General features: G+C 64.3%; 1 protein-coding gene and 2 long non-coding RNA genes across 5 annotated transcripts in view; 2 read left to right on the top strand and 1 right to left on the bottom strand.

The window, feature by feature from the left end:
- The first annotated feature begins 1354 nt into the window (after nt 1-1354).
- On the top strand, nt 1355-5560 carry LOC142819883 (uncharacterized). The gene is made up of 2 exons (XR_012897556.2): nt 1355-3234; nt 4595-5560. It is a non-coding gene; the product is annotated as an uncharacterized LOC142819883 (long non-coding RNA).
- Nucleotides 5561-9116: 3556 nt separating this feature from the next.
- The window catches only part of CRYBG2 (crystallin beta-gamma domain containing 2), a 32359-nt gene continuing 14188 nt past the window's right edge, over nt 9117-27287 (bottom strand). For 2 of the 3 annotated variants that reach the window (XM_075908533.2, XM_075908536.2), the window contains 19 exons: nt 22904-27065; nt 21760-21807; nt 21551-21669; nt 20195-20351; nt 19438-19577; nt 19182-19308; nt 18736-18771; nt 17876-18000; nt 17605-17731; nt 17116-17258; nt 16708-16834; nt 16227-16259; nt 15889-16001; nt 15459-15588; nt 14161-14300; nt 13000-13123; nt 12190-12348; nt 11549-11708; nt 9117-10251 (listed from right to left, as the gene is read on the bottom strand). In XM_075908533.2, the coding sequence (XP_075764648.2) occupies nt 10163-10251; nt 11549-11708; nt 12190-12348; nt 13000-13123; nt 14161-14300; nt 15459-15588; nt 15889-16001; nt 16227-16259; nt 16708-16834; nt 17116-17258; nt 17605-17731; nt 17876-18000; nt 18736-18771; nt 19182-19308; nt 19438-19577; nt 20195-20351; nt 21551-21669; nt 21760-21807; nt 22904-27065 (6259 nt within the window). In that variant the 3' untranslated portion in view covers nt 9117-10162. The other variant, XM_075908535.2, reaches the window with a different exon arrangement.
- Nucleotides 10519-11696, top strand: LOC142819884 (uncharacterized). Its single transcript, XR_012897557.2, has 2 exons — nt 10519-10941; nt 11362-11696. It is a non-coding gene; the product is annotated as an uncharacterized LOC142819884 (long non-coding RNA).

A 27287-nucleotide genomic window follows, 5' to 3' on the forward strand; every position in this document is an offset into this window, starting at 1 on the left:
CAGTAATTAAATTCTTGGTCTGAACAGCCCCCAACCATTTTCCACAACCATGAACACTGAAATAGAGTCAAAGTCTTGGGGGTTGCCGAGTGGAGAGAAAAGGGAGGACTCTCAAAATGTATAACAGAAAAAGGGGGGAGTACCTGTCAATTGTAGTGCCGGTGCTAATGAGGCTAATATGGAAAGATACTTTCAAATAAATTTGATATTTGTCCAAATTATACAAAAAATACAAATCAAATTCTGCCAAGCCTGCGCAGAGGGGAGGCATGCAAGATGAGAGAAGGTTCTTCCACTGCTCCAGCTTGTGTTGCCTTGTTCCCCAGGAGAGGAGTCCCTCTGTTGTGCATTTCCCTAATGCACATACTTCCAGACCAACAAAAGAGCGATTCCTCCTCTCTCAGCCCCAGACATATCCCCACGTTTGGAAGGGTCTCTTGGGCTCTATGCTCCACCATCTTGTCTGCAGCGGTTGCCCTGGTTACAACTAGGTGCAACTTCCCATGCAAAACCAGTGCTGCACATCAGCGGAAAACCATCCACCTGCCTTGCTACTGGCTCTGTATAAAATGCAAAGGGGGTGTGAGTTACTGAACAGACGGTGACAGTCCCTGAAGCAAGGACCCCATGCGTGCAGCCCCCAGCTCTGGCACCCCTTCTTCCCACCACTGCCCCCCCGATCTCCACATTCACCTCCACTGGGATCACTTCTCCCTCCAACTGCCCCCCCATATTACTGCCCCCCCACTGCATGTGTCCCACTAGCTGCCTTCCCCAAAGAGCCCATTGCACCTACCCATCCACTGCCCCTCCCCCCACTACATATTATTATATCTGCCTAAAGGGATGAAGCCTGAGGGAATCCCTGGCCTCTGGGGACAGATCAAGTGCTAGGAGGCCTTAACCCCGCCTCCCATTAAAGGAGCAGTCCCTGAGGGATCCCCCGATGGGATATAAGAGGATGGATGAGGCATAACCCCCTTGTTAATGGGGCCAGTGTGTCCCCATCCCGACACACAGTGGCAGGGAAACAACAGTCCCCCCTCTATAGTCGGGCACTGAGAGGGGAAGCGACTTGCCCCAGGAAATGGCACACGGCAGAGCCCAGCTCCCCTCTGGGCTAGGCCTGTACTCGAACCGCAGGGTTCAGGCTGGCTCGCCCTTGCAGTGTACTTGGGAGGCTCATGGTTTTGGGATTTTAAAGCCTCAGCACCTGGAGTCACATTGCTCCATGAGGCGCTCTGCATTCCAGTAAGCAGCGTCGCCAGACTCGTGCCTGTGGAGAACAGGTGAACTTAAAATCCCACGGCTGTGTTCAGCTTTGTGAACTGATTATGCCGGGTGTTGTCAACACTTTTGCACTCCCACGCTCAGCTGCAAACAGACTTTCTAGTTGTCATTTCATGGTTCCTTCCCTTCTCTCACTTTGTTTTTCTGACCACTTCTTTCTTCCTGTTTTCTCGGATCTGCTGTACCATTTACAAAAACTCTATCAACAAAAGATTTTTAAATATCCAAGGTGGCTGTTGGGTCGTCATCATGCTGTTTCTGGGGAACCCTTCTCGCCCATCTTTTATTGGGCCAAGCTCTGTCGATGGTGCCATGCCGATTGACAATAGCTAGGAATCTTACCTACTTGACCTGCTGATTTTGTGCTAAGAGCTTTAGATTACCACACTCGCGCCTCTCATGGGCTGAGAACTGTCCCCAACAGACTTTCATCTCTACACTTCTGCTTACTGAAATTAGCCAAAAAAGGAGATCTAAAATAGCTACAGCAAAGTCTCCCATTTCTGTTTCTTTCAGATGTTGCCTTTTACTCCTTTCTCTTTCCAGACACTGATATGTTTCATACGCACAAAGAAATCCCACATAAATGGGCCTATTTTATCCCTGCGTCTGGAATATTTTGGCCAATTGCTTTTTTCAAGCTGCCTTAAAAAGGCACAGAAGAGGCTGGCCTAATTCTACTGACACCGGTGTGAATCGGGAGTAACTTCACTGAAGTCAAGGGAGTATAAAACGGGTGAAAACTCCAGGGAAGCTCACTGGATTTGCGTAGTTGCCGCTGAAGGTTACAAGGAAATGTTACTTTGCGATATCTAATCTAATCTAGCATCTTGCTAGCATCCGTTTCTCAGTACAACTGTCCACATTCGGGAGTTAGGAAATGCTTGTCACCATCAGCTGGCTTCAAAGTAGAGCTGTAAAAGTTTTGAAGAGAGAGGGGCCTCGGCCCTGATCAAAGAACCTCTGAGCGTTGTGGACTTGCCAGCTAGATCGGAATTTTGCAGTTGAATCTATTTCTAGTTTTCTGTTGCAGAAGAAGAGGGCTTGTTACCAAACCCAGCATGCAGGCCAAGAGAGCAGAAAGTTTGGCTCAAGTTTGCACACATCCCAGTGAGCCCAGGCTGCTTTATGGCTTTCGGTGAAAACTCCGATTACGATTGTTTGGAGGTTTCTAGAAAAACTTGAGCACGGGAGCGGGGGAACCAAGGCAAAGTACAGATCCACCCCGTCCTCTCCAGGGTGTGAGCCCCAGGTGGCCCTGTGCTTTGGGGACCAAGCACTTCCTGGAATGGAGGGAGACGAGAAGACTGACAAGCTGGCCTGTGATCGGGGGTCCTTGCAGAACTCCCACCCCAGCTGCCAAACTCTCCTGCAACCCCTTCCGGCAGCTTCAAGAGAGTCAACCCAAGCCCGTTGTGATGCCACAACCCCTCACAATCCTCCCCCCCATACACAGCATCACCACCTCCCCAGGAACCAACTCCATTAACCGCCAGTCCAGATGTGCAGTTTACAATCTGTCCGCCTCAGCCCCCTGGCATCAAAACCCCTGGCTCGTTTCGGTCGGGGTTGGAGAATTGCCCATACAGAGAGGCTGTGGTTTTACCAGTGCAGCTGTCTGGTTTGCTGTTGTGTTGGGGTAGGGGCTGGATGGGGGGGGAGGGGGTGATCAGTGGTATGATGAGCATAGTGTCAGCAAAGCCATGCTGAACAGCCGCCCAAGTGCTAGCAGTGTCTAGGCGTGGCAGGGAGCTTGCAAGGTTTGATTGGCAGATGCTCTGCTACAGGCACACTTAGAGCTTCTGCTTGTGTGCTAGGGCAGGCAGAAGACGACGCTTCCTTGCACAAGTAGCATCTCAGTCACTGAGCTTTACCATGAAGACTGTCCTGCTTTTCACCGCTCTTCTCCTGATGAGTCTGGCAGCTGTCACCGCACAGAAAAAGGTAGGACCAGCCCTAACGGTCTGGGTGGAGACCAGATTCCACTGGCCCCACGGCTGGGGCAGCTGAGCCCAAATCAGCTACATGGGACTGGGTTCTGGGGCAACTGACCTGGCTCTCTCTGCCTCTGTCATCCCATTTTATTGCCTCTTTCTAATCTAGCTTTGGCTGTCATCTAATTCAGTCCGGTTTTCACACCAGGCTCTCCCTGCCCCTCTCCCCCCAGGCGTTTTAAAAAGACGTTTTATTTACAGCCGAATTTCTCTCCCTCCGCCCTCACACTTCGATGGGATTTGTTACCTGTCCTGCTAAATGCTCTGCCCCTTGCGCTAGGCCAGGTGCAAATAACCATTTGTCTGTGCGAGGCCTCGGACCTGGGTTATCTGACAGCGCCCTGCGAGGGAGGGGACCCCTGCTACCCCACATTGATCCCCTTTGCCGGTGCCCTGCATCTGTGAACAAAACAGTCCCAAGTTCCATCTCCCCTCCCGGGGAGGGAGGCTCTCCGGCCGTCTCAGTGGCTTGTGCCTCCGGACTCGGGACCTGCTCTGTCCCCAGGTGAGCCACCTGGCACGCTCCGGCCGCGGGTGCTCCGCTGACCCCGTCAGGCCTGGTCTCGTACTATTGTCGGCTGTTTCATTCTTTGCCCTTCTGGGGGCGGTCTGGGGTTTTTGGGTGGCTTCGTGGGACTCGCAGCTGTCTCTGGGGCTGGCCCAGCGAGGCTCCAGGGTTTTGTCCTGCACGGTTAGGGAGAGCCCCGCGTCTGAAGCTGTCCCTTTCAAAGCGCACTGACTCCCATCAGTCTGTGCTGAATTTCATCTGCCAGAGCTTGGCCAGGGGCCCTGTGAGTCCCCAGGTTGGGCCAGTGTTGCCTGAGTCACTTGCCATCCTACCCCCCCTCCCCATTTTGCCGCCTGCCACCCCCAGGGGCACCGCCTGCTCCTAACACCTGCCATTTAAAACTCCCGTCCCTCTCGGCGGGGCCAGATGCTTTGCCCTCCCGTGGGGTTTGGCGTTTGAAATGGGACGGATGCTGCTCTGACCATGGACAAGAGATGCCGGCTGAGGATAAACAGTCCTCATGCTTCAGGGCGGAAGCTGCTGGCCCGGTGGGTCAGGAAGGAGCGCTCCCCCAGCCCTGGCGGCATCGCGCTACTGCTCAGGCTCATTCAGGTCCTTTGTCCCTTCCTGTGACGCGCCAGGCGCTGGAGGGGCAGATACGGGCTCACAGGGGCCATTGCGGCCAATGCCGGCTCCCACCTTGGCGCGAAGGGGGAAGGTCCTGGCAGCTCCTCAGGATGCGGCTGCCTGGGAATCGCGCAGCGCCACCCCCTTCCAATAACCTTTCCGGTTGCTCTTCCAGGATACAACTACTGTGCAGTCGACGCCCATAACCAAGCAAACCGTGAGCCTGGGCACGCCTTGCTGTGTCCCCGCGTCTCTCCTGCTGGCGCTGGCCCTGGCAGCAATTTACTTCCTCCGAGCAAAATGAGCCCCCCCGCCCGGCTCCCCGGGGAGATGCCAATTCTGCCACCATCTCAGCCTCTCCTCCCGGGAGCCCTGCCGCTGCCTGCCAATCCACAGAGCCCAGCCACTGTAACCTGCACCAGCTGAAGTGTTCCCACAACACACCCACTGCACCCGTCTCTCCTCAGCCCCCGGCTCCTCCCCTGGGTTCCCACCAGGGCCGTTCCGCCTCCAGCAGCAAGGGGATCCCGGCGGGCACAGCCTCCTGCGGAGCAGCCTGCCCGGCTCACGGAAGAGCGGGATCCATGCAGGACGCGTCCATCAGGGGCTATTAGCCAGGTGGGCCAGGACGTCCTAGGCTGCGTTTGCCACAAGCTGGGAGTGGGCGACAAGGGATGACGGATCCCGTGATGATTCCCTGCTCTGTTCCCTCCCTCCGGGGCACCGGGCTGGATGAACCTCTGGTCGGACCCGGTCTGGCCGCTCAATGACTAACCGGCTCTGTGTGGCCTGGACCTGCCCGCGGAGCAGAGATGAGACGCAGCGAGGGGGGTTCGCCCGCGCTTGCGTGTGTGGCGCTAATCTGCAGCGGGCAGTGAGCCCTGGCCTGTAAAACCATTTCTGATGCTTTGGCGGCTTCCGGCTCCCTGCTCCCGGGTAGCCGGCTCGACCTAATAAACCGGGAGCCAAGCTTCCTTACTGCCCGTGTGCGCCTCCCTTGGGTGTAGCGGAGCCCAGTTCCCCTAGGCCAGCGGGTCTCGCTCCCCTTTCCAAATAGCGTAGCCTCTCCCATCCCTCAGAGAGTCGTCGCCTTCCTGGGCTTCCATTGCCAGATCTTACCAAATAAACGATCTCGCCTGCATTGGAGCATTTGTCTTGCCTGCCCCCGACAGGAGCGTGTGTAGCCGGGGTAAGTCTGAAAAGCGTCGCTCTAGGGCCCCGGGGCCAGAGATGCCCCCGAGCGCGCTCTGGGCTCAGTGACGTTCCAGCAGGGACAGGTGTGGCCTCACATCAGTCCCCTCTGGACCGTGCAGAGCCAGCCAGGCTAAGCCGTATCCACCCGTAACCTGGCGCCTGTCCGGTTCAAATCGGTGTAAAACCCGAGCTAGTTAAACCCAGACGGCCCTGCTACGGCCCCACACACCAGCATGGAGCTGAGCGCAGCAGGTTCCTTACACCTGGCCCTTCGCTGATCCACACCAGGGCTCCATGATCTGCACCGGGCCTGTGCTCATTCCACTAGACAGGGCTACGAATCGCGCCTGTGAACGGGCCTGGGCGCACACGCTGGCGCCCCTCGCAAGAGAGCATGGCAAAAGGAACTTTTCGAGAGCAGCGCAGCCGGGAGGGGGACGGGCCGTTAGGCCAGTGGGCTAAGGAAACACACAAAGCGGGTTTATGCACAACTTGCACCCCACGGACGCTCCCCAGCGCTTACGTCCAAGGCCCGGGCTTTAATCTGTGAGGCAACCCTGCCTAATGGTTAGTCCAGCAGCTCCCATCCACAGCCATGTGTACCTGTTAAAGCGGCTTAGGAGTGGCTTGCTTCGGTTTAACGGCCAATGGCTGCCTAATCGGTGTGCGCTAAGCCAGAGTGAGGCCCCCCCCCCCGAGTGCACACGGTCCGAGTTCAGCCACCCAGGTGAAACACAAAGCTTTTGGGAACCAGCGCCCCGCCCCGTCTCCTGTAGCCAAAAGGGAGCTTTTCAAGGGGTTTAGATCAGTGTTTCTCAACCAGTACGACCCTTGGGGTACTCGAGAGGAGTCTGGGGGGTCCGTCAACACAGCTGAAATTTGGAGAAAACTGAATTTTTGTTTGAATTTTACAGCGTTTTATTATTTTTGTACTTTTTACACCCAAAAATGTCATCGCCCGCCCACCTATGAGTAAGTTGTTTAAACAAATGTGTTGCAATGGTAGAAAAAAATCTTCTGTCTGAAAACTGGAGGTACTGGGGGGACTTTTTGTTTGTTTGAAAAAGGGGTCCTTGTGCTTTTTTTTAAAGGGGCACTTTACAAAAAAGGTTGAGCCCCACTGGTTTAGGTGAAGCAGAAGGGTCGTGCGTAAACCAGCCTGAAATCCCGGCCTGGATTGCAGAGCCGTGGACTGGGGCACTGCCTGCTCCGGGCGGGCCAGGAACAAACCCAGCTCCAAGCCCCCGCCTGGGAGGACGGGTCAGAGCTGGCTTTCCAGCAGCCGTGGGGCGCAGGGGGCTCCTCGTGCGTTTGCGCAGGCAGCCCCGGCCCGCCTAAACATGCCACTTCCTATGCAGCGAGTGCGCGCGGGGGCAGGGGGAACAGATGCCGCACGGGGCGCTGGCCGCAGGCCGCAAGCCTAGGCTGGGTTTCCTTGTGACAAAGGGCGACAACGGCGCTCTGCTCCCAGGGTGGGCGGCGGGGGCAGGGCGGGGCGATGCGTTCACCACAGGCAACTTTATCTCACCCCGACCACGGACGTGTCAAGTCACCCCCCCCGCCCCGTGGCGCGGCAGAGAGTCTGGGGGCGCAAGGAGGCCAGGATCCCCGCCCCTAAGGCCCCGCAAGCTGCTCTCGAGCTGCCGGGTCCTCCTGTCAGGCTGAGGCCTCCGGGGTCTGCGGACGGCGAGTCGTTACTAGAGGCCCCCTCACGCACCCGGCAGCTGGGTGCAGAGGACGGGCCGGGCCCCTCACACCAGCTGCCGAGTTCCCACCCACTAGACTCAGTCGCAGCTCGCTCCAGCTCCAGCGTTAGCCCCGGGCTAAGCCACCAGGCTCAGCGAAACCTTGGCCCATGCTCCTTAGAGCCGAGCCGGTAGCACAGGGCGGGGACCTCAGGCCTGGGGGTGGATGCAGCCTCGGCCTGCCTGGATCCGGCCCCCGAGGCTCAGCACTGGGGAGCCTGCGTCGGCACTGCAGCCCCCCAGCCACAGGGCTGGAGCACACAAGCTACCAGCCTGCCCCCCCCCCCCCCCCGGCTCTGGTGCGCGAGGGGAAGGTGGGGAGGGTCTCCCCCCTTCTCAGGCAGGGGCGTCTCATTTTGCTTCTCACTTGTGTGTGGCCCCCCCCCGGTGTAGCATATTAGGCAGCCGAGAGTCTCAGCTCCTGCAAAATGGGGCCACCCGTCTGCAGGGACGTGGGCGTTTAGCGCCTCATCCCAGGGATGTGAAGGGCGTCTGGGGTTCAGCGTGGCGCTGGGCTCACGGCCAGTCACGGGCCTCAGACTTAGGGCCAGGCTTCCACGGGTGTGAATCCACGGCACTGGGCGATGTGGATTTACACCAGCGGAGGGGCCAGCTGCACATCAGACAAGGTCATTGGCCTCTTGATCCAGCTCCATGCAGGGACTGAACAGGGACAATGCGCCAAGCCAGGTACCCTGGCTGGGGGAGATTCCTTCCTGACCCCAACACCTGCCCTGGACCATGAGGTTTGCTTGCATCTTGCCCAACTCACGCAGCTGAGGTGCTAACACTGGCCACCAAATTATCCAGCCCCTTTGGGTGCTTGGCTCTATGGCCTCCAGCGGGGGCAAAGTCACCGCTAAGAACGGAAACTCCCGGCTCCACGGGGCGCCCTGGGCTGTGAACCAGCCCCCTCCAGCCCCACAGCAACCCTGCACAAGATGAAACAAAAACCAGTCTTTAAAGTGCTACATAACCCTAACAAGATGGTTTATTAGGTGATGAGCTTTGGTGGGCAAGTGGGTCTGGCCCTCGAAAGCTCATCACCGAATAAACCATCTTGTTAGTCTTCAAAGTGCTGCCTAGTCCTGGTTTTTGTTTCAGCTGCACCAGACTAACAGGGCTCCATCTCTATCACTGCACAAGATGCGCAGTGAGCCGAGAGTGGCCTCTAGGGGCCCAGAGGGAGAGCAGCAGCCACGAGCCCTGTGCCTCACCTCCAGCTGGGATTAGAAACGGCCGGAAAAAGCCTGGTTAAGAGTGTCGCTCCGGCTTCGCACGGAGTCGGTTTAAAAATCGCACACGGCTGAGTTAGGCGGGCGCGAGGCGGAACTCAGACCTGCCCTGCAAGAGCTTAGCTGGGGGGTGCTCAGGAAAAGTGCGCTAGGCAGAGCAGAACTCAGCCTCCAAATTCAGATCTGGGTGCAAAGGCGGAGCAGCCCGGAGCGCCAGCGCCAACAGTGGGTCTGGCTCTCCGGTGGGGTGGGCTGGGGCCGGAGAGAATCCTGCATTCGTACCATCACACAGGGCAGGCGAGGGTTTGTCTACCCCAACCTGTCTTAAAAGCTGCTGCTTTCGTTCAGTGCTCTGATCCAAGGAGGAGCATTTGTGTATTAGCTCAACAAGCATGCACTGCGCTCGGAAGAAACCGGCCCCTCTCCACGGAGGCTGGGCCCACTTCCCCCTGGGCCTGCGGGGCTGTTTTCACCTCCCCCGTGTTCGCTCTGTTTCCGATCGGAAAGGAAAATGGGAATAAAGCCGCTTTTACCTCCTTTATAAAGTGCTTTGCGTTCTACTGACGAAGAGCACCCGACACGGCTAGGTACCGGCATCACTGTTAGAGAGCGAGTGAAACTTTACATGCTCATCGGAATCGAAGGTGGAAAAGTCCCTCCCCCGCCGCCGCGCCGCAGCCCGGCTCTCCGCTGTCCCTGCGGGGCTGTACCCCGCTGGTCTCTCCTAGGCCTTTGTGTGGCCTGGACAAGGTGCGTGGAGGCGAGAGGGGGCGTTTGCAGGGCGCAAGCGGCGCCGCAGCCAGGCTGGCCCAGTCCGTACGGGCGTCACAGCGGCCGGAGAGCCTGGCGGTGGCCAGGGAGGGGCCGGCGCTCAGGTGCAAGGTGCAGGTTTAGGTGCCGATGGCAGAGCAGCTGCTGGAAGCTGCTTCTCCGTGGGGGGGGGGGGGGGCGAAGGGAGCTTTGCTGCGGGGTTCTGCGGCGTGACGCACCCGAGGGGAGGCGCCCTCAGAGACAGCAGCTAGGCAAGCGCAGGGCAGCAGCCTCGTCCCTCCCCACAGCAGAGCCATTCAAGGGGCGGCCGGGACGACTGAACGGGGCCAGCTCGGTGCTTCCTGGGCCCCCAGCCCCCTTTGACGGGGGAGCTCCTCTCCGGGCGCACACCCCTGCTGGGGGGAGAGCGAAGGCAGGCGGCGGGACGCACAGCACGGACGGGGGTGGGGGGGACATTTCACCGCAGCACAAGTCAGCTGCCCCAATGCAACCCGGGAGATACCAACCCCATACGGCGGGGGGGTGGGGGGGACACTGAATTCATTCATGTTCATAGAGTTCTTCGGGAGCCTCAGCCCCAGAAGCCAGCCTGAAATTGCCACTCTGGACACCAGAGGGCGCCCTATTGCACGGCCCACGGGCCCCTGGGCACCGCATGGCACGTCCGGGCGATTGGCTCTCGTTCCCACGGGGGGACTCGGAAAGGCCCTTGGCCCCCTTGGCGGGCGGGCGGGGGGCCCTGAGGAGCCCCTGGCCAGGAAGGCCACGGAGGGAGCTGGGGGCAGTGCCCACAGGCACTTAGAGCACTTGTATGTCCCAGATCTGCGTGGGCCGTTCCTCGGCCACGTCCCAGAGGACGGCGTGGTCTCGGTCGTACGATCGGCCCCCTGCACAGAGAGGGGACAGTCTGATAGAGAAAATCCCTCCAGTCTTTCCCCCTCCCTCTCCCCTGCCCCCGTCCCCCACCGACCTGCCAGTCTCCCAGCTCCGCCTCCGTGCGTCTGGTCCCTATTTACAGAGCGGGGAGGCTGCCCCTCCCGTAGCTCAGGACCCTTGTTTTGCCCCCTGGGTTCTGCCGCTAGGCCGTGCAGCCTCCTCTCTGACCAGTCTCCGGGGGGGGGGGGTTAAAAGCCCAGGGTTTTCCCCTGTTCACACCCTCCCCTGCTCTCCCCTTTGGAGAAACCATTTCACAAAAGCTTTCACAGCAGTCAAATGATCTCTCCCCAGTGGGAGGGGATCCGGAGAAGAGAGGGACTCATGTACCGTCTGGGCAGGGCGGTCTCTGCCCTGCCTCCCCTCCCCTCCCTTCCCCCAGCTGCAGCCTCGGCAGGCACGGCCAAAGCCCGGAGGTTTTGGGGTTTGGTCTGAGGGGACCTGTCATGATCAAGAGGGTTAGCCAGCAGCCTGGGAACTAAGGGGTTAACCTTACCTAAGTCAGGTACATTCAGCCAATAGGAATTTCAAACTGGGACAAAGGGGTGTTGGGTTTCTCCTCCTTTGTCCCAGCGGTTTTTCTCTCCAGCTACTCAGGGAGTCAGACACAATGTCTCCCTCCAAGAACAGACTCTTCACTAGCTGTAAGTAGGGCAAAGCTGAGATCAATCCGTTCGGTTTTATTGTTTTCTGGGTTGGGAAAGGGGATCGGGTGTCTGTGCATTTCAAAGGGGTTTGCTCTCCATCGGGGGGCCCGTCCATACAGGCGAACTAGACAGTCGCTTAGGGCACCAAGTTCAATGTGGCGCCAAATGGTGGCGCAATATCATTGAGGGGTTCAGAGGCGGGGGCGCCGATTTCATGGGTCGCCTCGGGCGCCAGTTGCTGGCAGCTAGTCTAGGGCCGCCCTGCTCTCCTCTCTAACTGCGCTCCCGGCCCATGGTGGGTGTCCCTCCATGGAATATTCCTTTGTGACGTTTCCATTGCGCTTGCAACAGGAATATTGTGGTGATAATAAAGGTTCTTTCTCTTTTCCTTAAAAAAAAAAAAAAAAAAACGCTCAGGACAAAGGAGGGAGAAACCCAACATTCCTTTGTCCCCGTTTGAAATTCCTACCTACATTCCTATTGGCTGACTCTACCTGACTTAGGTAAGGTTAACCCCTTAGTTCCCAGACTGCTGGCTAAACCGCATGATCACGACAGGGCCGCTGAACCTGTGAGATCAGGGGTGGGCAGGCCCCGGGCTCACCTTTCACATCCAGGATCATGCCCTCGAACATCTGGCTCCAGATCCGCCCGAACGAATCGATTCTCCAGGCCTGGCGGGGAACTCGGCTCTCTGCCCACAGCACCACCTTGGCGCCTTTCCCGGCCTGCCCAATCACCTGCAGGCTCATGGTGGGGGCAGCCTGAAACCAGCCACCGCCAAAGCGTCAGCCCCTGTCCTGCCTCCCGTGCCCCCGGCCCAGGCAGGGGCAGGCAATGGCCAGTACCAACTGCCGGGGGGGGGGGGATGCAGAGGGATATGGGTGCTGGGGGAGCCTGTGGCTGGTGGCACAAGCTGCTCTCTGCCCCCAGTGTCACAGGCCAGGGAGTAACCCCCAAAACTGAGCCCTGCCTGGCCAGAGCCAACACACTCCCCTGGGGAGCAGTGATCCAGGGGGCCCACCCCCAGACATCCCTCCTGCTCCCAGGGGTGGGGGAGAGAAAGGAAATACCTCCTGGCCGTCAGTAGGGACCGAACCCACGACGAAGGGTGGGGAGCTGGGTTCTGCTTTGGGCCCATCTCAAGCAGCCTGCGACCGGGCAATCGAGGGCTGGCGACACCCCCCCACGTCCCCTCCGAGTTGCTAGGCCCGCCCCCCGCCCCACGCAGGGGCCGGCACTCACCTGGTTTTTTATGAGCCCCTCCTCGTAGTACCAGACCGGGCTGCTCTGCTGCGCCAGGGCCGAGACCTCCACGCGCCCGGCTCTCATGTCCTCCACAGCCTCCGGGACGCAGAGCAGGAGCTGCAGCCCCACGTTTGCGATCCGGAAGTGGATCCGTCTCTGGAAAGAGAGAAACGTCGGTCTCCGCGGCCCATGCAGCAGGGCCCTTGCCGGCCCCCGCTGCCAGCGACGGAGCAGCCGCCACCGGGCACCGGCCTGTTCACAAGAGGCGAAAGAGCCAGAAGCTGCCAGTGCCCCCAGTGCACCACGGCTCTTCGGCAACCGAACCAGGACCGCCCCGAGAGGGGTCATAGACTCTGTACTGCGAGCAGCTGCTGGAGAGCCTCCTCTCGCTCAAGGGGCCCAGTGCTGGGCCTCAGGAGCAGGAGTTGAATTTTCTTCCTGCTGGTGCTGACATTCTGCCCACGGCATCCGCCACGTGCTACCCAGTCCTGGCCTTTTGCAGCTCCAGGTGGCCTAGGGACCCTCCGTCCCCAGACTTGCGCACCTCTGTCCGCCCTCCTGCACCAGCTCCACCCACCCCAGCCAATGCTCCGGCGTCCCCGTAAATCCCAGGGCAGCCCTGCTAGTCTCGGCACGTTCCTCCCGCCCTGGCGCCTGGCCCAGCGTGGCCCCTGTCCAAGTGTCAGCGCTGGAGGCACCGCGCGGGTCTTGCCGGGACAGGTGGCGGGTGGCCTCCCTCCCGTCACTGCCCCAGGGAGGGGGATGGTGCGTCAGGCCATCTCTGCCGCAGGCGCGCCCAGTGCTCACCTGCCGGATGGGGTAGAGGCTGCCCACGTGCTGCAGCCCGCTGTAGAGCAGCCAGTTGGTGATCTCCATGCAGTCCAGCACCCACTGCCGGCCACGGAAGTTGCTGTGCTCACAAAGCACCCAGCTGGGAGGGGAGAGGGAGCAGAGCCGTCTGCACTCGGGCAGGGACCTGGCTGGGCCTCGGCGGCAGAGGCTAGCGAGCGGCCTCCTGCGTCTCGCTGGCCGCAAGGCGGTCGGACCGCGCCGGGCTCCTGGGCGAGGGCAGGCCTGCTCGCTGCGCCGGCGCCCCGGGGTTCGAGGGAAACAGCTACGTGACTGGCAACGGAGACACAGCGCCTGCGGGCCGTGCGGGCCGTGCGGGCTCCCGGTCGTTCTCCGGCGCGCGGCCTGGCGGCTACAGGAGGGGACTGGAAACCAGCCCCCCCGGTTCAGTTACCAAGCGTGAGAGCCGGGATCAGGAGCTCAACGTCCCTATTCTTGGTTAATTCCATACATGGCTGGACGCCGGTGAAATCTGCCCCCGGCCCCGGGCACTGGCCTGTCTGCAACCGGGTCTCCGAGACAGTTTCCTCCCCCCGGCCTTGGAGGCCGGCTGCTCTGGTTTGGCCCCCAGGGGGGTCGTTGGGGGAGCTCCCAGGAGCCTGTTTCACGGTCTTGCCCAACTGGGGCAGGGCCGGTTCTCTGGCCGTGTGTCTTTCAGCTGCACAGCCTGGCTTCCTGCCAGCACAGGGGCGGGGCCAAACACATCAGGGAAGCGGGCAGTCTGATTGGCCGGCATCCCAGTGGGGCGGGGCCCTGGCTCAGGTGGGGAGAAGCGAACAGAATGGGTCTGTCCAGGTGCCGGCGGCGCCTGGCTCTGGGGAGGAGCCCCGCAGTCCCCACCGCCCAGGGTGCAGGGGAGAGCCGGGAGGGGCCTGGCAGGCCTGGGCACTACGGGGCTGGCTCTGGACACTGGGGCAGGTTGGGGGCACCGGGGAGGTTCCCTCGGTGGCTGTGCACCGTGTGACACGGGCCCGAAGGGGATCTCTGTCGTGCACTGCCACAGGCGGGCGCTCCGGGGCGGGTCACGACTGAGCAGCGTGCGGCGGGCGTGGCCCAGGGAGGGCGGTCACAGCTCACTATCCCCGGGAGGGGCGTGCCCGGGGCCGTGCGCACACTTACATCCCGCCTTTCACGCGCACCGACAGCACGTGGGTGTTGTAGCCCTCGGCCGCCAGGCTCCGCACCGCGCCGCTCAGCTCCACCTCCTTCCCCTCGAAGCACTCCAGCCCGTGCAGGGAGATCGAGGGCTCCGAGAAGAACTGCGGGCGAGAGGCAGGGGGAGCTGTGGGGCGAGGGGCAGGGGGAGCTGAGGGGCTAGGGGTGCGGGGCAGGGGACACTGAGGGATCAGGGGCACTGGGCAGGGGGCGCAGTGGGGCTATGAGCGCGGGGCAGGGGGTGCTGTGGGGCGAGGGGCAGAGGGAGCTGTGGAGCTAGGGGCAGAGTAGGGGGCGCTGTGGGGCGAGGGGCGCAGGGCAGGGGGCGCTGTGGAGCTAGGGGTAGGAGGCGCTGTGGGGCGAGGGGCGTGGGGCAGGGGGCACTGTGGGCTGTGGGGTGCAGGGCAGGGGGCGCTGTGGGCTTAGGGGCACGGGGCAGAGGGAGCTGTGGAGCTACGGGTAGGGGGCACTGTGGGGCGAGGGGCGCTGTGGGTAGCGGGGCGGGGGCGCTGTGGAGCGAGGGGTAGGGGCGCTGTGGGGCGAGGGGCGCTGTGGGCTTAGGGGCACGGGGCAGAGGGAGCTGTGGAGCTACGGGTAGGGGGCACTGTGGGGCGAGGGGCGCTGTGGGTAGCGGGGCGGGGGCGCTGTGGAGCGAGGGGTAGGGGGCGCTGTGGAGCGAGGGATAGGGGGCGCTGTGGGGCGAGGGGTAGGGGCGCTGTGGAGCGAGGGGCGCTGTGGAGCGAGGGGTAGGGGCGCTGTGGAGCGAGGGGTAGGGTCGCTGTGGGGCGAGGGGCGCTGTGGGGCGCTGTGGAGCGAGGGGTAGGGGGCGCTGTGGGGCGCGGGGCGCTGTGGAGCGAGGGGTAGGGGGCGCTGTGGAGCGGGGAGGGGGGGGGCCCAGGGCAGGGGGCGCTGTGGGCTTAGGGGCACGGGGCAGAGGGAGCTGTGGAGCTACGGGTAGGGGGCACTGTGGGGCGAGGGGTAGGGGGCGCTGTGGGGCGCGGGGCGCTGTGGAGCGAGGGGTAGGGGGCGCTGTGGAGCGAGGGGTAGGGGCGCTGTGGGGCGAGGGGCGCTGTGGGTAGCAGGGCGAGGGCGCTGTGGAGCGAGGGGTAGGGGGCGCTGTGGGGCGAGGGGTGGGGGGCGCTGTGGGGCGAGGGGCGCTGTGGGTAGCGGCTGGAGCGGGGAACAGCCCCCGTCCCTGCACAGGCCCGTGGCCACGGGGGCCTGGGCCGTGCCGGGGGGGGCCGGGGAGCGGCCGCGCTTACGATGGGGACCCTGCGCAGCGAGCGGACGGCAGCGGAGGGGGCGCAGCCCATGGCGCCGAGCGTCGGGTACTCGCCGTCCAGCAGAACGTGCTGCTCCCCCTGGAAGTCCTGCTCCTCGCAGAGGATCCAGCTGGAGGGGAGATGCTCTCATGGGACGACTCTGCCCTGGGGGGGGCAGGGCTCTTCCGCCAGTGCCACCCTCATGTGCCCCTGTGGCCCCTCCAAACACAGGCCCCCCGCACACCGCCCTGCCACGCCTGTCACCTCCCGGCCCCAGCAGCCCTGTGCCTCCCAGCCCCCGGTGCTTCCCCCCTTGGGGCTGGCAGCCCCCCGCGATCCCTCCAGCCCCCAAATCCGGACCTGGCCGCCCGGGGGCTCCTGGCAGGCACCTCCCACGTCCCGCCCCCCAGAGCCCTGAGCACCTCCTGACCTGCCTCCGTGGACCCTGCAGGACTGGGGGGCGAAGGCCGGCAGCAGGGACCCCTGGTCCTCCTCAAAGGAGACGTGATCCCCGAGGTAGCCGGGAGCGGAGAACAGCTGGATCTGGAGAGCCCAGGGCACAAAGCTCAGTGACCCGGGCAGGGACCCAGGGAGGGAGACTGGGGACCCGTCCAGCCCGTGTGTCCGCCCGGCTGGCAGAGGCCACCGTGCGCTCACCCCCCTGCCAGCCAGCTCCCGCCCACCCCCATTCCCGGAGCCCCGCGGGCGGGCCCAGCAGCAGGCCAAGGCGGAGAGGGACCGAGCCCCTGCCCCCGGGAGCCCACTTACCCGGCTGACAAAGTGCAGACTGTGCCCCCCGACCTGCAAGGAAACAAGGCGCAGCCGTTACGGTCTCCCCGCCGGGTCCCAGGGCCTCCCTCGGATGCGCCAGGGCCAAGGGCCCCGATCCGGAGCAGCCCGGGCCCCGCACTGCGCGCGGGAGGGCAACTGTTCTGCCTCAGTGGCATGGCCGCCTACCAGGCCTCGCCCCGCAAGGACCCTTCCCAGCCCACGCTCCCCCGCAGGGACGGGGGCTGGGACGAGGGGGGCCCTTCCTCTGCCTTTGTGCGCCCTGCACTGGGGCGTCTCCTGCGCTGGCTGCTCCCTCTGCGGCACAAAGGTGGATGCGGCCGAGAATCCCACCCAGAGAATGCAGATTTCGGGTTCCCTCGAACGCTCCTGGGCCACAGGGCAGGGCCAGGGGCGGCAGGCTGGGTGACTGCGGGCTCCCTCGTTAGGGGCGGGCGTGTGGGAGGCAAGGCGCTCTCACCTGGAGGACAGGCTGCACCGAGGCGATCCGGCTGTCACTGGCTCCCCAGTCCTCGCAGGTGCGATACATCCCTTTCTCCAGGACATACTGCTCGCCTGAGAAGTGTGTGTTCTCGTAGGCCACCCACCTGCCACAGAAACGGACCAGGGTGACTGAGGCTCCCGTCCGGCTCCCAGCGCCCTGCCAAGCGGGCAGCCGTGCACACGGGGAGCGTTACTTCCTGACCCCTGTGGTCGGCAGCCCTGAAGCCTGAGGATTCCTCCCCCGGGCCGTAGCGCAAGGGAGCCCCGGGTCCCTGAGTTACCCAGCACAGGATCGGCCAAGCCCCTAAACTCCTTTCTGCTCCTAGACTGAGGCCCCCTCCCTGCCCCCGCCCCCTCCCCACCGTCCCCGCCCCCGGGCGCTCACACGCCACGCAGCACGTGGATGGACTGGGTGGTGGGTCCATAGCCGGCCAGCTCCACGTCGGGCAGCGCTTCGCTCAGCTCCATGCTGGGCCCGTCCTGGAAGTCCAGGGCCTTGAAGAGCACCAGGGCCGGGTCTGAGAAGTCCTGCGTGGAGAGGGGAACCCTCCCTCAGACCGGCTGGCTCCCTCCCCCGGGGGTCCTGGCTCGGCAGCGGCTCCCTCCCCGGGCCCCTCGTGCTGCTGGAGGGAATGGGACCGCCACAAGGACACCGGTTGGAACCCAGCCCCCAGCTGCCAGGGAGCGCCCTGTGTACCGTTTGGACTGAGCCCCAGGGGGACTAGTGCCCCCCTCACAGAGCCCCGGCACCCTCCCGGGCAGCGCCACTAGAGCGCACGAGGGCCGGCTGGAGGAAGGCACCCCCCCCCGCCACTCGGGGGAGACGGCAGCCCGGCTGCCCGCGGTCCCAAGCCCCGCAGCTGGCGAGTCTCACCGTCCGGATGAGCCGCAAGGACCCCAGCGCGGCGCTGCAGCCTCCCCACTGCTGCCAGTCGGGGTATTCGCCTTCCTCCAGCAGATACTGGTGGCCCCGGAACCCCTCCTTCTCGTAGCCGACCCAGCTGGGGGAGGGAGACAGAGACAAGCGTGAGGCCATCCCAGGCCACCGCTGGGGGCGGGGGGACCTTCCCCCTCTGGGCACACGTGGCGCCTCCCCCAGTCCATCTCCTGGGCTCAGGGCACTTTGCAATGAGACCCTCGCTCACCAGCCCCCCAGGATGCGCAGAGACCCCACCGGGGGCATCCCAGGCCCCAGGCTGTTCAGGTCATAGATGTCTTGGTTCACTTCACAGCTGTGGCCCTGGAAACCCGCCAGCTCGTAGATCACGGCCTGGAGAGACACAGGGAACCTGGCAACTGAGGACCCACAGATGCAGACCTAGGGATGGAGGCTGGGATGGAGCTGACCTACGGCTCGCGCTCCTGCCCCATTTCCAACAGCGCCCCCTGCTGGGAGAGGCGGGAGTAGCAGGAGCATCCCCATAGCTCACGCTCCTGCCCCGTTCCTGACAGCGCCCCCTGCTGGGAGAGGTGGGAGTAGCAGGAGCATCCCCACAGCTCACGCTCTTGACCCATTTCCAACAGCGCCCCCTGCTGGGAGAGGCGGGAGTAGCAGGAGCATCCCCACAGCTCACACTCCTGCCCCGTTCTCGACAGCGCCCCCTGCTGGGAGAGGCAGGAGTAGCAGGAGCACCCCCACAGCTCACGCTCCTGCCCCATTTCCAACAGCGCCCCCTGCTGGGAGAGGCGGGAGTAGCAGGAGCACCCCCACAGCTCACACTCCTGCCCAGTTCCCAACAGCGCCCCCTGCTGGGAGAGGTGGGAGTAGCAGGAGCACGGCCACACCAATGTCCTGATGCCATTTCCATAGTCATGCCTCCTAGCGACAGCTGGGAGTGGGTTGGGAGCAGCCCCCCACCCGTCTCTTGGCGTGTCCCCCAACAGCGCCTCCTGGCGGGGAGGCTAGCTCTGCAGCGGCTGTGAGCATTCAGGACACTGACCCTTTTGGGACTGACCCTGGCCCCAGTTTTTGGGCCCAGGCTCGGCAAGCACCTTCTTCTCTTACCTTGGGCTCCCCAGGTTTCTCTACCACCGGGCAGCCCTGAAACGAGAGGAAACCCAAAGGAGAGCTCAGAGAGCGGCCGGGGAGAGCGTGAAGCAGGGCCCGCATGAGGCTGAGGGCTCGGGCCGTAAACGCTGTGGAAGGGAAACGCGGCTGCTTGGTCTTGTCAGGCAGGAGGGGGCTGTGTGCGAGGGTCGGCTGGCCTGAGGAGACGCCTCCGTGCAGCCCTGGCTTTGCTGCTCCCGGTCTCCCCCTTGGGAGCTGCATCTCCACGAGGGAGGGGCCCAACCCCGACAATCCACAGGGCCCTCGCCCCGGCCCAGGGCTGCCTGTCCTTTGCGGAAAAGCCGGTTGCTATTTCTGCCCCTTGCTCTCCTCCACGGGGCAGGGACAGCAGCAGGCAGCGTCCCCCAGTGGGGAGGCAGGAGACGGCACGGCCAGGCGCTCACCAGTGTAATGGGATGCAGGGAGCAGACTGCGGGGTCCTTCGCACCCCAGGCTTTTAAGCTGGGGTACCCGCCAGGTTCCAAAACGTAGGGGTCGTCGTCAAAGAAAGGCTTGGAGTAAATCAGCCACCTGGAGCAGAGGGAGCGGACAGTTACACGGGCAGGCCTCGGGCGAGTCTTCCCACCGACCTCAGGGGGCACTGGAGCCGGCTCCCCTGCCAAAGCAGAAGGAGGGGCCCTGAGGCTGCGCGAGGCTTACAGGCCGGAGTGGACAATGATGGACGAGGCCGTCAAGGGCTTGGCACAGAGCCGGGTGTCTTCCGAGGAGCCCGTGAACCGCACTTTGGTGCCTTCTCCATTCTCGGTGCTAAACAAACTGATCTCGGGGAGCCGGTAATCCTGGAAGAGGGGACAGCGGCTGCTAGCCAGGAGGCGCCTTCGTCACTGTGCTCAGAACCAACCCAGGGAAACCCGCCCCGGCTTCCACGCAGGTGCCAGCTGCTTCACTCTCTGGTTCAGATCCCCAAGGACAAGTTCAACCCAACTTCCCTCAGGGATTTTGCCCAGGTTGCGGAGGAGTCCGTGAAGTTTTAGACGCTTCTTCCAATGGACCCAGAAGCCCGAGGGATCCCAAGAATCTGCCTTGTAAACAAAGCTCCTGCTGCGCCCCCTGCCTTACACTCACCCTGGGCCTTGCTGTTCCCTCTCCCGCTACAACCAGCACTTCTGTGGGTGAACATCTCCTCACCCCCCTCCCTTGAGTCCGCCACTCTGCTCCTGCACCAGCCGCCACGCCTGCCCTGCTGCTGGAAGGCAGAGGAGGGCCAGGCAGTGGTGCGCGCTCCCACATGCCTCGGTGCACATGAGAAATGTATTCCGCACATGGATGGAAAAGATGAGCAGGAACTTTGGCTTGGACTCAGCTTTGCTGAAGCTCCCGTTGCTTTGGAGGAGAGCAAGTTTTCTAAGAGGATCAAACCCACCCAGACACCAGCCTCAATGGGTCCCGCACTCACCCTCACCACCCTCTTGAGGGAGCCGATGCGGAAGGGCGTGTTCTCGGGCGCCTCCCCGTCTTTCTGATAGGCTGCCCAGGGATTGCTGATCTCCACATCCCCCTCGGCCAGCACGCACTTCCGCCCATGGTACCGCGGCTTCTCGTACATCACCCAGCTGGGGGAGCAAAGCACGGGAGAGGGGCTCTGACCCTGGGCCCAGCTGGGGAGTCCAGCACAGCTTGTCTGCCCATGGGGACCCCGACTGGGCACAGGGAACCCTCATGCCCATGGGGCATCGCCGGGGGTCGGCGGGACGCTGGGCGGGATAAAGGGGCTTGCCCATGAGGATGGCTTTGCAGCATCGGGGCATGGGCCAGTCACCTGAGGTCAGCACAGAGCCAGCGGGAAGCCAGGGGCAGATAACCACGTGCCTGGGTTAATTCCCAGCGCAACGGCAGAGCTGGCTACTCGGAGGTGAGCAAGCCCAGCCAGCGAGACACAAGTGAGCCCCCTGTTACAGCCCGTCCTGCGGAGTGGGGGGCCTCAGAGCCCTGGATTCAGACTGGCTGCTGTGACGCGTCACCAGGGGCCCGGGCACGAGTTCTCCTGCACAGGATCAGGGCCCTGTCGTGTCCGGCGCTGGGCGCTCCCTGCCCCAAGGAGCTTCCAATCTACACTGAGGCGCCGGCACCAGCGGGAGGAGAAAGGAGGAGACAGTGAGGCACAGGGATTCCCTGCCCGAGATCTCCCCGGGAGCCAGCGGCGGGGCAGGGAGCTGAGCCCCCCCAGCTGAGAGCCGTCCCCTCCCTCTCCAGCTCAGAGGCAGCAGCTTGTGGGCATCTGGGCTCGCGGGTGAGCGGAGCCATGCAGCTTCCCGCGAGGCCCAGACTCATCGCTGCCAAGGCCGGGACCCTCTGTCTGACCTACACCTCGCCAGTCACGGGACCCCCCCTCGGCCCTACTGCGGGGCCCTGGCCTCCGGGGGCGACTGGAGTCCTCAGACCAAGTTACGGAGTCTCACTAATTCCTCAGGCTCAGCCCAGAAGGGGTGGGGCTGGGGGCAGCCAGCCCTCGGTGCCACCATTCAGAGTCCCCCCAGGCCGGCAACCCCGAGAGCTGGCTGGAGCCTGCCCCGCCACACTCCAGAGCCCCCCTCCCCCGCCCATCCGCAGCCCTCAGAGCCGCCCATCCAGTGCCCCATCTCTGGCCATGAGAGGTATTGGTCACCGATGGGCCCTGTGCCATCACAGGCAACCTCGTCCTCCCATCCCCTCTGTAAACTCCAGTGACGCCGCCTTCGGCGCTTTGCTCCCTTTTCGGTGCCCTCCCTCCCCCTGCAGCCTCCCTCCTTAGCCCGGGGCCCGCGCCGCTTACCCGCCTCGGACCACCCGCACGGAGATGGTGTGGGACAGCTCCCAGGCCGTGGCGTTGGCGACGTCGCCCCAGATCTCTCGCTCCTGGCCCGCAAAGCCCGGCTCGGCGAACAGAACGATCTGGCGAGGAAGGACGGCGTGGTTAGCCTCCCCTGTCTGCCGTCCCCGCGCCCAGCCCAGGCCCCCCAGCCAAGCCCGCCATGTCGGTACCTTCCCAGGTCGCATGTTCAGCTTCGCAGGGGGGCTTTGTGCATCTGGCTGCAGAAAGAAGAGGAAACAGCTGTAGAAAGTGGAAGGAAATGGCCCCGCCCGTGTAGGAGCCTCCCTCGCTCCAGGTGGTCAGCCCCGAACTGCCTCCCCGCCACGCACCCGGCATCCTAACATCTCTGCTCCGATCACCTCGCCTGCCTCCACGAGCAACCAGCCCGTCCTACGTGGCCTCAAGCCTCACCCACATCCACCCCACTAGCTAGCGCCTCTCTCAGCCACGGCCCTCTAGCCAGCCAGCCCCATACGCTGCCTATCCCTTACAGCCCCCTACCCAACAGCCCCACTCACCCCTCCAGCCCCCGCCTGTCCGCTCCCTGGGCACAGCCGGCGACCTGACCTAGCGCCCTAATCCCAGACGCCCACCGACCGACCGACTGACCGCCCACCCCAGCCCAGCCCACTAGCGGGGACAGAGGAGCGCAGTGGGGCGGAGGAGTTTCTGGGGCAGGACCCCCGTACCCAGACTGTGCTGGCTCAGCTCCCCAGGACCAGCTGAGCCGGCTTCTCCTCCGAGCCCCGCGGAATCGCCGGACGGCGTGGCCAGGACTGGACTCACCTGATGGTCCGGACTGGAGTCACCCAACAGCATGGCCCAGACTGGACTCACCTGATGGCCCGGACTGGAGTCACCCAACAGCATGGCCCAGACTGGACTCACCTGATGGTCCGGACTGGAGTCACCCAACAGCATGGCCCAGACTGGACTCACCTGATGGTCCGGACTGGACTCACCCAACAGCATGGCCCAGACTGGACTCACCTGGTGGCCCGGACTGGACTCACCTGATGGTCCGGACTGGAGTCACCCAACAGCATGGCCCAGACTGGACTCACCTGGTGGCCCGGACTGGACTCACCTGATGGTCCGGACTGGAGTCACCCAACAGCATGGCCCAGACTGGACTCACCTGATGGCCCGGACTGGATTCACCTGATGGTCCGGACTGGAGTCACCCGACAGCACAGCCCAGACTGGACTCACCTGGTGGCCCAGACTGGACTCACCCGACAGCACAGCCCGGATTGGACTCACCCGACAGCACGGCCAAGATTGGACTCACCCGACAGTGCGGCCCGGACTCACCCGACAGTGCGGCCCAGATTTCCTCTCCCCAGCTGCAGGCTGAACGGAGGCCGGGAGAGATGGAGTTTTCTGCTCTGCCTCCCCGAGGAGCAGGGGCCGCTGGCCTGTGCTTTGGTCTATGCCCGGTGCCTTCCCATCCTCCAGAGAGATGGCTCCTCCCGTCCCTGGGCCCCCAGCTGGGGCAGGCTCAGAGGTCAGGGGTGCGCAGGGTTTCGACTGGGGTCCGAGGGGGGGCATCCAGTGCCCGCTGGCATTCAGCAGAGCCAGGTCAATCGGCGTGGGCGAGCCCCTTCCTTCCCGGTCCTTCTCCAGAGCTTTGAGCGGGGGCAGCACGGAGGAGATGAACCCTCCGTAGAGGATGCTGCTGTCCAAGCGGGAGTAAGGCCGATCTTCCGTGGGGCCTGCCTTGGGCTCCTGGAAATCCGTCACCAGAGCGGTGCCTTGGAGGAGGTTGGCACTGAAAAGGCCACTTGGGCTCCTAGCAGCAAAGCCCTCGGCCTTCTCGCCCCCTGGAGGCTGCCTCAGTATCCCCAGGAGGGAGACCGTCTTCTCCTCGAGTCCAGCTGACCTGTTTTCCCAGGAGTAAACTTTCCTGGGCTCCTCTTTGGCCGGTGGCATCTCATCCTTACTGAGATACGGGTTTTCTATCTCCTCCTCCTCCTCCTCCTCCTCCTCCTCGTCCTCCTCTTCCTCCCCCTCCTCCTCCTCGGGCTCCACGTTCTCCCCTTTCGGTCCATTCTCCTCCAGACACATCCACCCCGCCAGGCCGAAGAGCTGGGCGAGGGACTCCGGCAGGGCAACCTGGGAAGCAGGAGCGACCTGGTGCTCGTCGATGGGCGGCAGGGGGGCGTACTTCCCGCGGGAGGAGGCGTGCGATGGCCGGAAGGGCAGGAGAGGGTTTCGGATTTCGGAGGGGTCCATGCTACGGAGGGTGTCCACCAGAAGTTCCATGTCCACACACAGCTCGGGATCCTCCTCGGCCATCTCCTGGGGACTCCCCGCACGGGCGGCTTTGGGCTCTTCGGAGGACACGGCGGGTTCGTGGACAGCTCCCGTGGAGCTCTGTGCTGGTTCCTGCCCGAGCTCAGCCGGGGGGGCCGTGTCCAGGCCCGTGGGTGCTGGCTGTGCGCCCGCGGCAGGACCAGCCTCGCTGCTTTCGCTGTGCGAGAGGCTCCCAGTCCACGTGCTCCGTATCCTGGGAGTGGGTCCAAGGATGCTGGCCGTGCTCGGCAGGCAGCTTCCCACTTCCGGGCTGGCGGGGGCCACGCTGCCCGGCCCTGGCAGGCAGCCACCGGTTTCAGGGCTGCTCGCCGCCAAGAGACTGGTCTGCCACGGGCAGGCAATGAAGCTGCTACTCCAGGCACCAGGCGTGCCCCTGTCCCCCAGGGATTCGCTGCCAGCAGCCCCGCCGCCTGGCGCCCCGCAGCTTTCCTCCTGCCACGCAGCTGCCGAGCTGCCTGCGGGCTCACCGGGCGCCACCTGGGCCCCCCCAGCACAGGGCCAGCAGCATTCGCTCAGGGCTCCAGCGGCGGACGTGCTGCTTAGCGGGCATGGCAGGCAGGGCTGCCCTCGGGCGCATTCGCTTCCCCGGCTGCCCTCGGCCTCAGGTGCAAGGACTTCTCCTGCAGAGCCAATCAGGGCCCCGTTGCCGGCCTGGGGAAGGAGGAGCGCCCCGTCCGATCGACACAGGGCAGTGGTGCCAGCCTCTGGAATGAGCCCCGGCCTTGGGGAACTGGGCACAGAGGTGGTGCCAACAGCACTGGGCACGTGGCTGTCGCCTGGGGAGCCAGTGGGTGCAGTGACGCCAGTGGGACCGGGCACGTGGCTGTCTCCTGGGGAGCCGGTGGGCGCAGAGACGCCAGTTGGACCGGGCACGTGGCTGTCTCCTGGGAAGTCAGTGGGCGCAGTGACGCCAGTTGGACCGGGCACGTGGCTGTCGCCTGGGGAGCCGGTGGGTGCAGTGACGCCAGTGGGACCGGGCACGTGGCTGTCTCCTGGGAAGTCAGTGGGCGCAGTGATGCCAGTTGGACCGGGCACGTGGCTGTCGCCTGGGGAGCCGGTGGGTGCAGTGACACCAGTGGGACCGGGCACGTGGCTGTCTCCTGGGAAGTCAGTGGGCGCAGTGATGCCAGTTGGACCGGGCACGTGGCTGTCTCCTGGGGAGTCGGTGGGCGCAGTGACGCCAGTGGGACCGGGCACGTGGCTGTCTCCTGGGGAGCCGATGGGTGCAGTGACGCCATTGGGACCGGGCACGTGGCTGTCTCCTGGGGAGCCGGTGGGTGCAGTGACGCCAGTGGGACCGGGCACGTGGCTGTCTCCTGGGGAGCCGATGGGTGCAGTGACGCCATTGGGACCGGGCACGTGGCTGTCTCCTGGGGAGCCGGTGGGTGCAGTGACGCCAGTGGGACCGGGCACGTGGCTGTCTCCTGGGGAGCCGGTGGGTGCAGTGACGCCAGTGGGACCGGGCACGTGGCTGTCGCCTGGGGAGCCGGTGGGTGCCACGACGCCAGTGGGACCGGGCACGTGGCTGTCGCCTGGGGAGCCGGTGGGTGCCACGACGCCAGTGGGACCGGGCACGTGGCTGTCGCCTGGGGAGCCGGTGGGTGCAGTGACGCCAGTGGGACCGGGCACGTGGCTGTCGCCTGGGGAGCCGGTGGGTGCAGTGACGCCAGTGGGACCGGGCACGTGGCTGTCGCCTGGGGAGTCGGTGGGCGCAGTGACGCCAGTGGGACCGGGCACGTGGCTGTCGCCTGGGGAGCCGGTGGGTGCAGTGACGCCAGTGGGACCGGGCACGTGGCTGTCGCCTGGGGAGCCGGTGGGCGCAGTGACGCCAGTTGGACCGGGCACGTGGCTGTCTCCTGGGGAGTCGGTGGGCGCAATGATGCCAGTTGGACCGGGCATGTGGCTGTCTCCTGGGGAGTCGGTGGGTGCAGTGACGCCAGTGGGACCGGGCACGTGGCTGTCGCCTGGGGAGCCGGTGGGTGCAGCGATGCCAGTTGGACCGGGCACGTGGCTGTCGCCTGGGGAGCCGGTGGGCGCAGTGACGCCAGTGGGACCGGGCACGTGGCTGTCGCCTGGGGAGTCGGTGGGCGCAGTGACGCCAGTGGGACCGGGCACGTGGCTGTCGCCTGGGGAGCCGGTGGGCGCAGTGACGCCAGTGGGACCGGGCACGTGGCTGTCGCCTGGGGAGCCGGTGGGCGCAATGATGCCAGTTGGACCGGGCATGTGGCTGTCTCCTGGGGAGTCGGTGGGTGCAGTGACGCCAGTGGGACCGGGCACGTGGCTGTCGCCTGGGGAGCCGGTGGGTGCAGCGATGCCAGTTGGACCGGGCACGTGGCTGTCGCCTGGGGAGCCGGTGGGCGCAGTGACGCCAGTGGGACCGGGCACGTGGCTGTCTCCTGGGGAGTCGGTGGGCGCAATGATGCCAGTTGGACCGGGCACGTGGCTGTCTCCTGGGGAGTCGGTGGGCGCAATGATGCCAGTTGGACCGGGCATGTGGCTGTCGCCTGGGGAGCCGGTGGGTGCAGTGATGCCAGTGGGACCGGGCACGTGGCTGTCTCCTGGGGAGTCGGTGGGTGCAGTGATGCCAGTGGGACCGGGCACGTGGCTGTCGCCTGGGGAGCCAGTGGGTTCCACGATGCTGACAGTGCTGGGGGGCTGGATCTCGCTCGGGGGTTCAGTGACGGGGGAGCTGTCGGCCACGTGCTGTCCCTTTCCCGGCGGCCTCGTCTCCTTGGGAGCGGGGGCGTAGATTTGGGAGAAGATGGGGGCATGTGCCGAGAACCCTTTCCGTGGGCCGGCAGACCGGGAGCAGCTGCCGGCTGTCGGACAGGGCGCGTCTGCAGAGTCCCTGCCGATGGTCCCTTTCTCCCAGGCCTCCAGCAGCGCAGACACCCGGGAGGGGTTGTTGGTGCCGCCCGGCAGGCTGGCATCGGTGTCTAACCTCTGCGAGGGCAGGGAGGCCTGGGGGGGGGAGGGCTCCGCGGGCGCCTTCTTCCAGCTGAACCAGGAGCGCCTGCCTGGCTCTCCTGGCGCAGAGCAATGGGAAGCATCGCCGGCCTTCTTCATCTCGCCCCGGCGGGGTTCCGGCCCTGTGCTGGCCTCACGGGCTCTCTCCGATCCGGCCTCCTGGCCTGCGGCTCCTGGGCACGGCCCAGCGGCACTGCGGGGGGGAGGAGACACAAGAAGCCGTCAGGGCGTGGGCAGCGAGGGGAAGGCCAAGAGAGCTCTGCCTGGGCTCCCGGGCACTGACAGCCCGTCCCCCTGCACTCGGGCAAGTCCGCCCCTTGGGTCGCAGCCTGAGCGAGCGCCCCCTCTCGGCGCAAGCCCCCACCCCCAGCCCCACGGGGCTACAGGCAGCTCCAGCCAGAGCCCGTCTGAGACA

Source organism: Pelodiscus sinensis, chromosome 26 (assembly GCF_052426305.1).
Source record: "Pelodiscus sinensis isolate ZL-2025 chromosome 26, ASM5242630v1, whole genome shotgun sequence".
NCBI classification, from domain to species: domain Eukaryota; kingdom Metazoa; phylum Chordata; order Testudines; family Trionychidae; genus Pelodiscus; species Pelodiscus sinensis.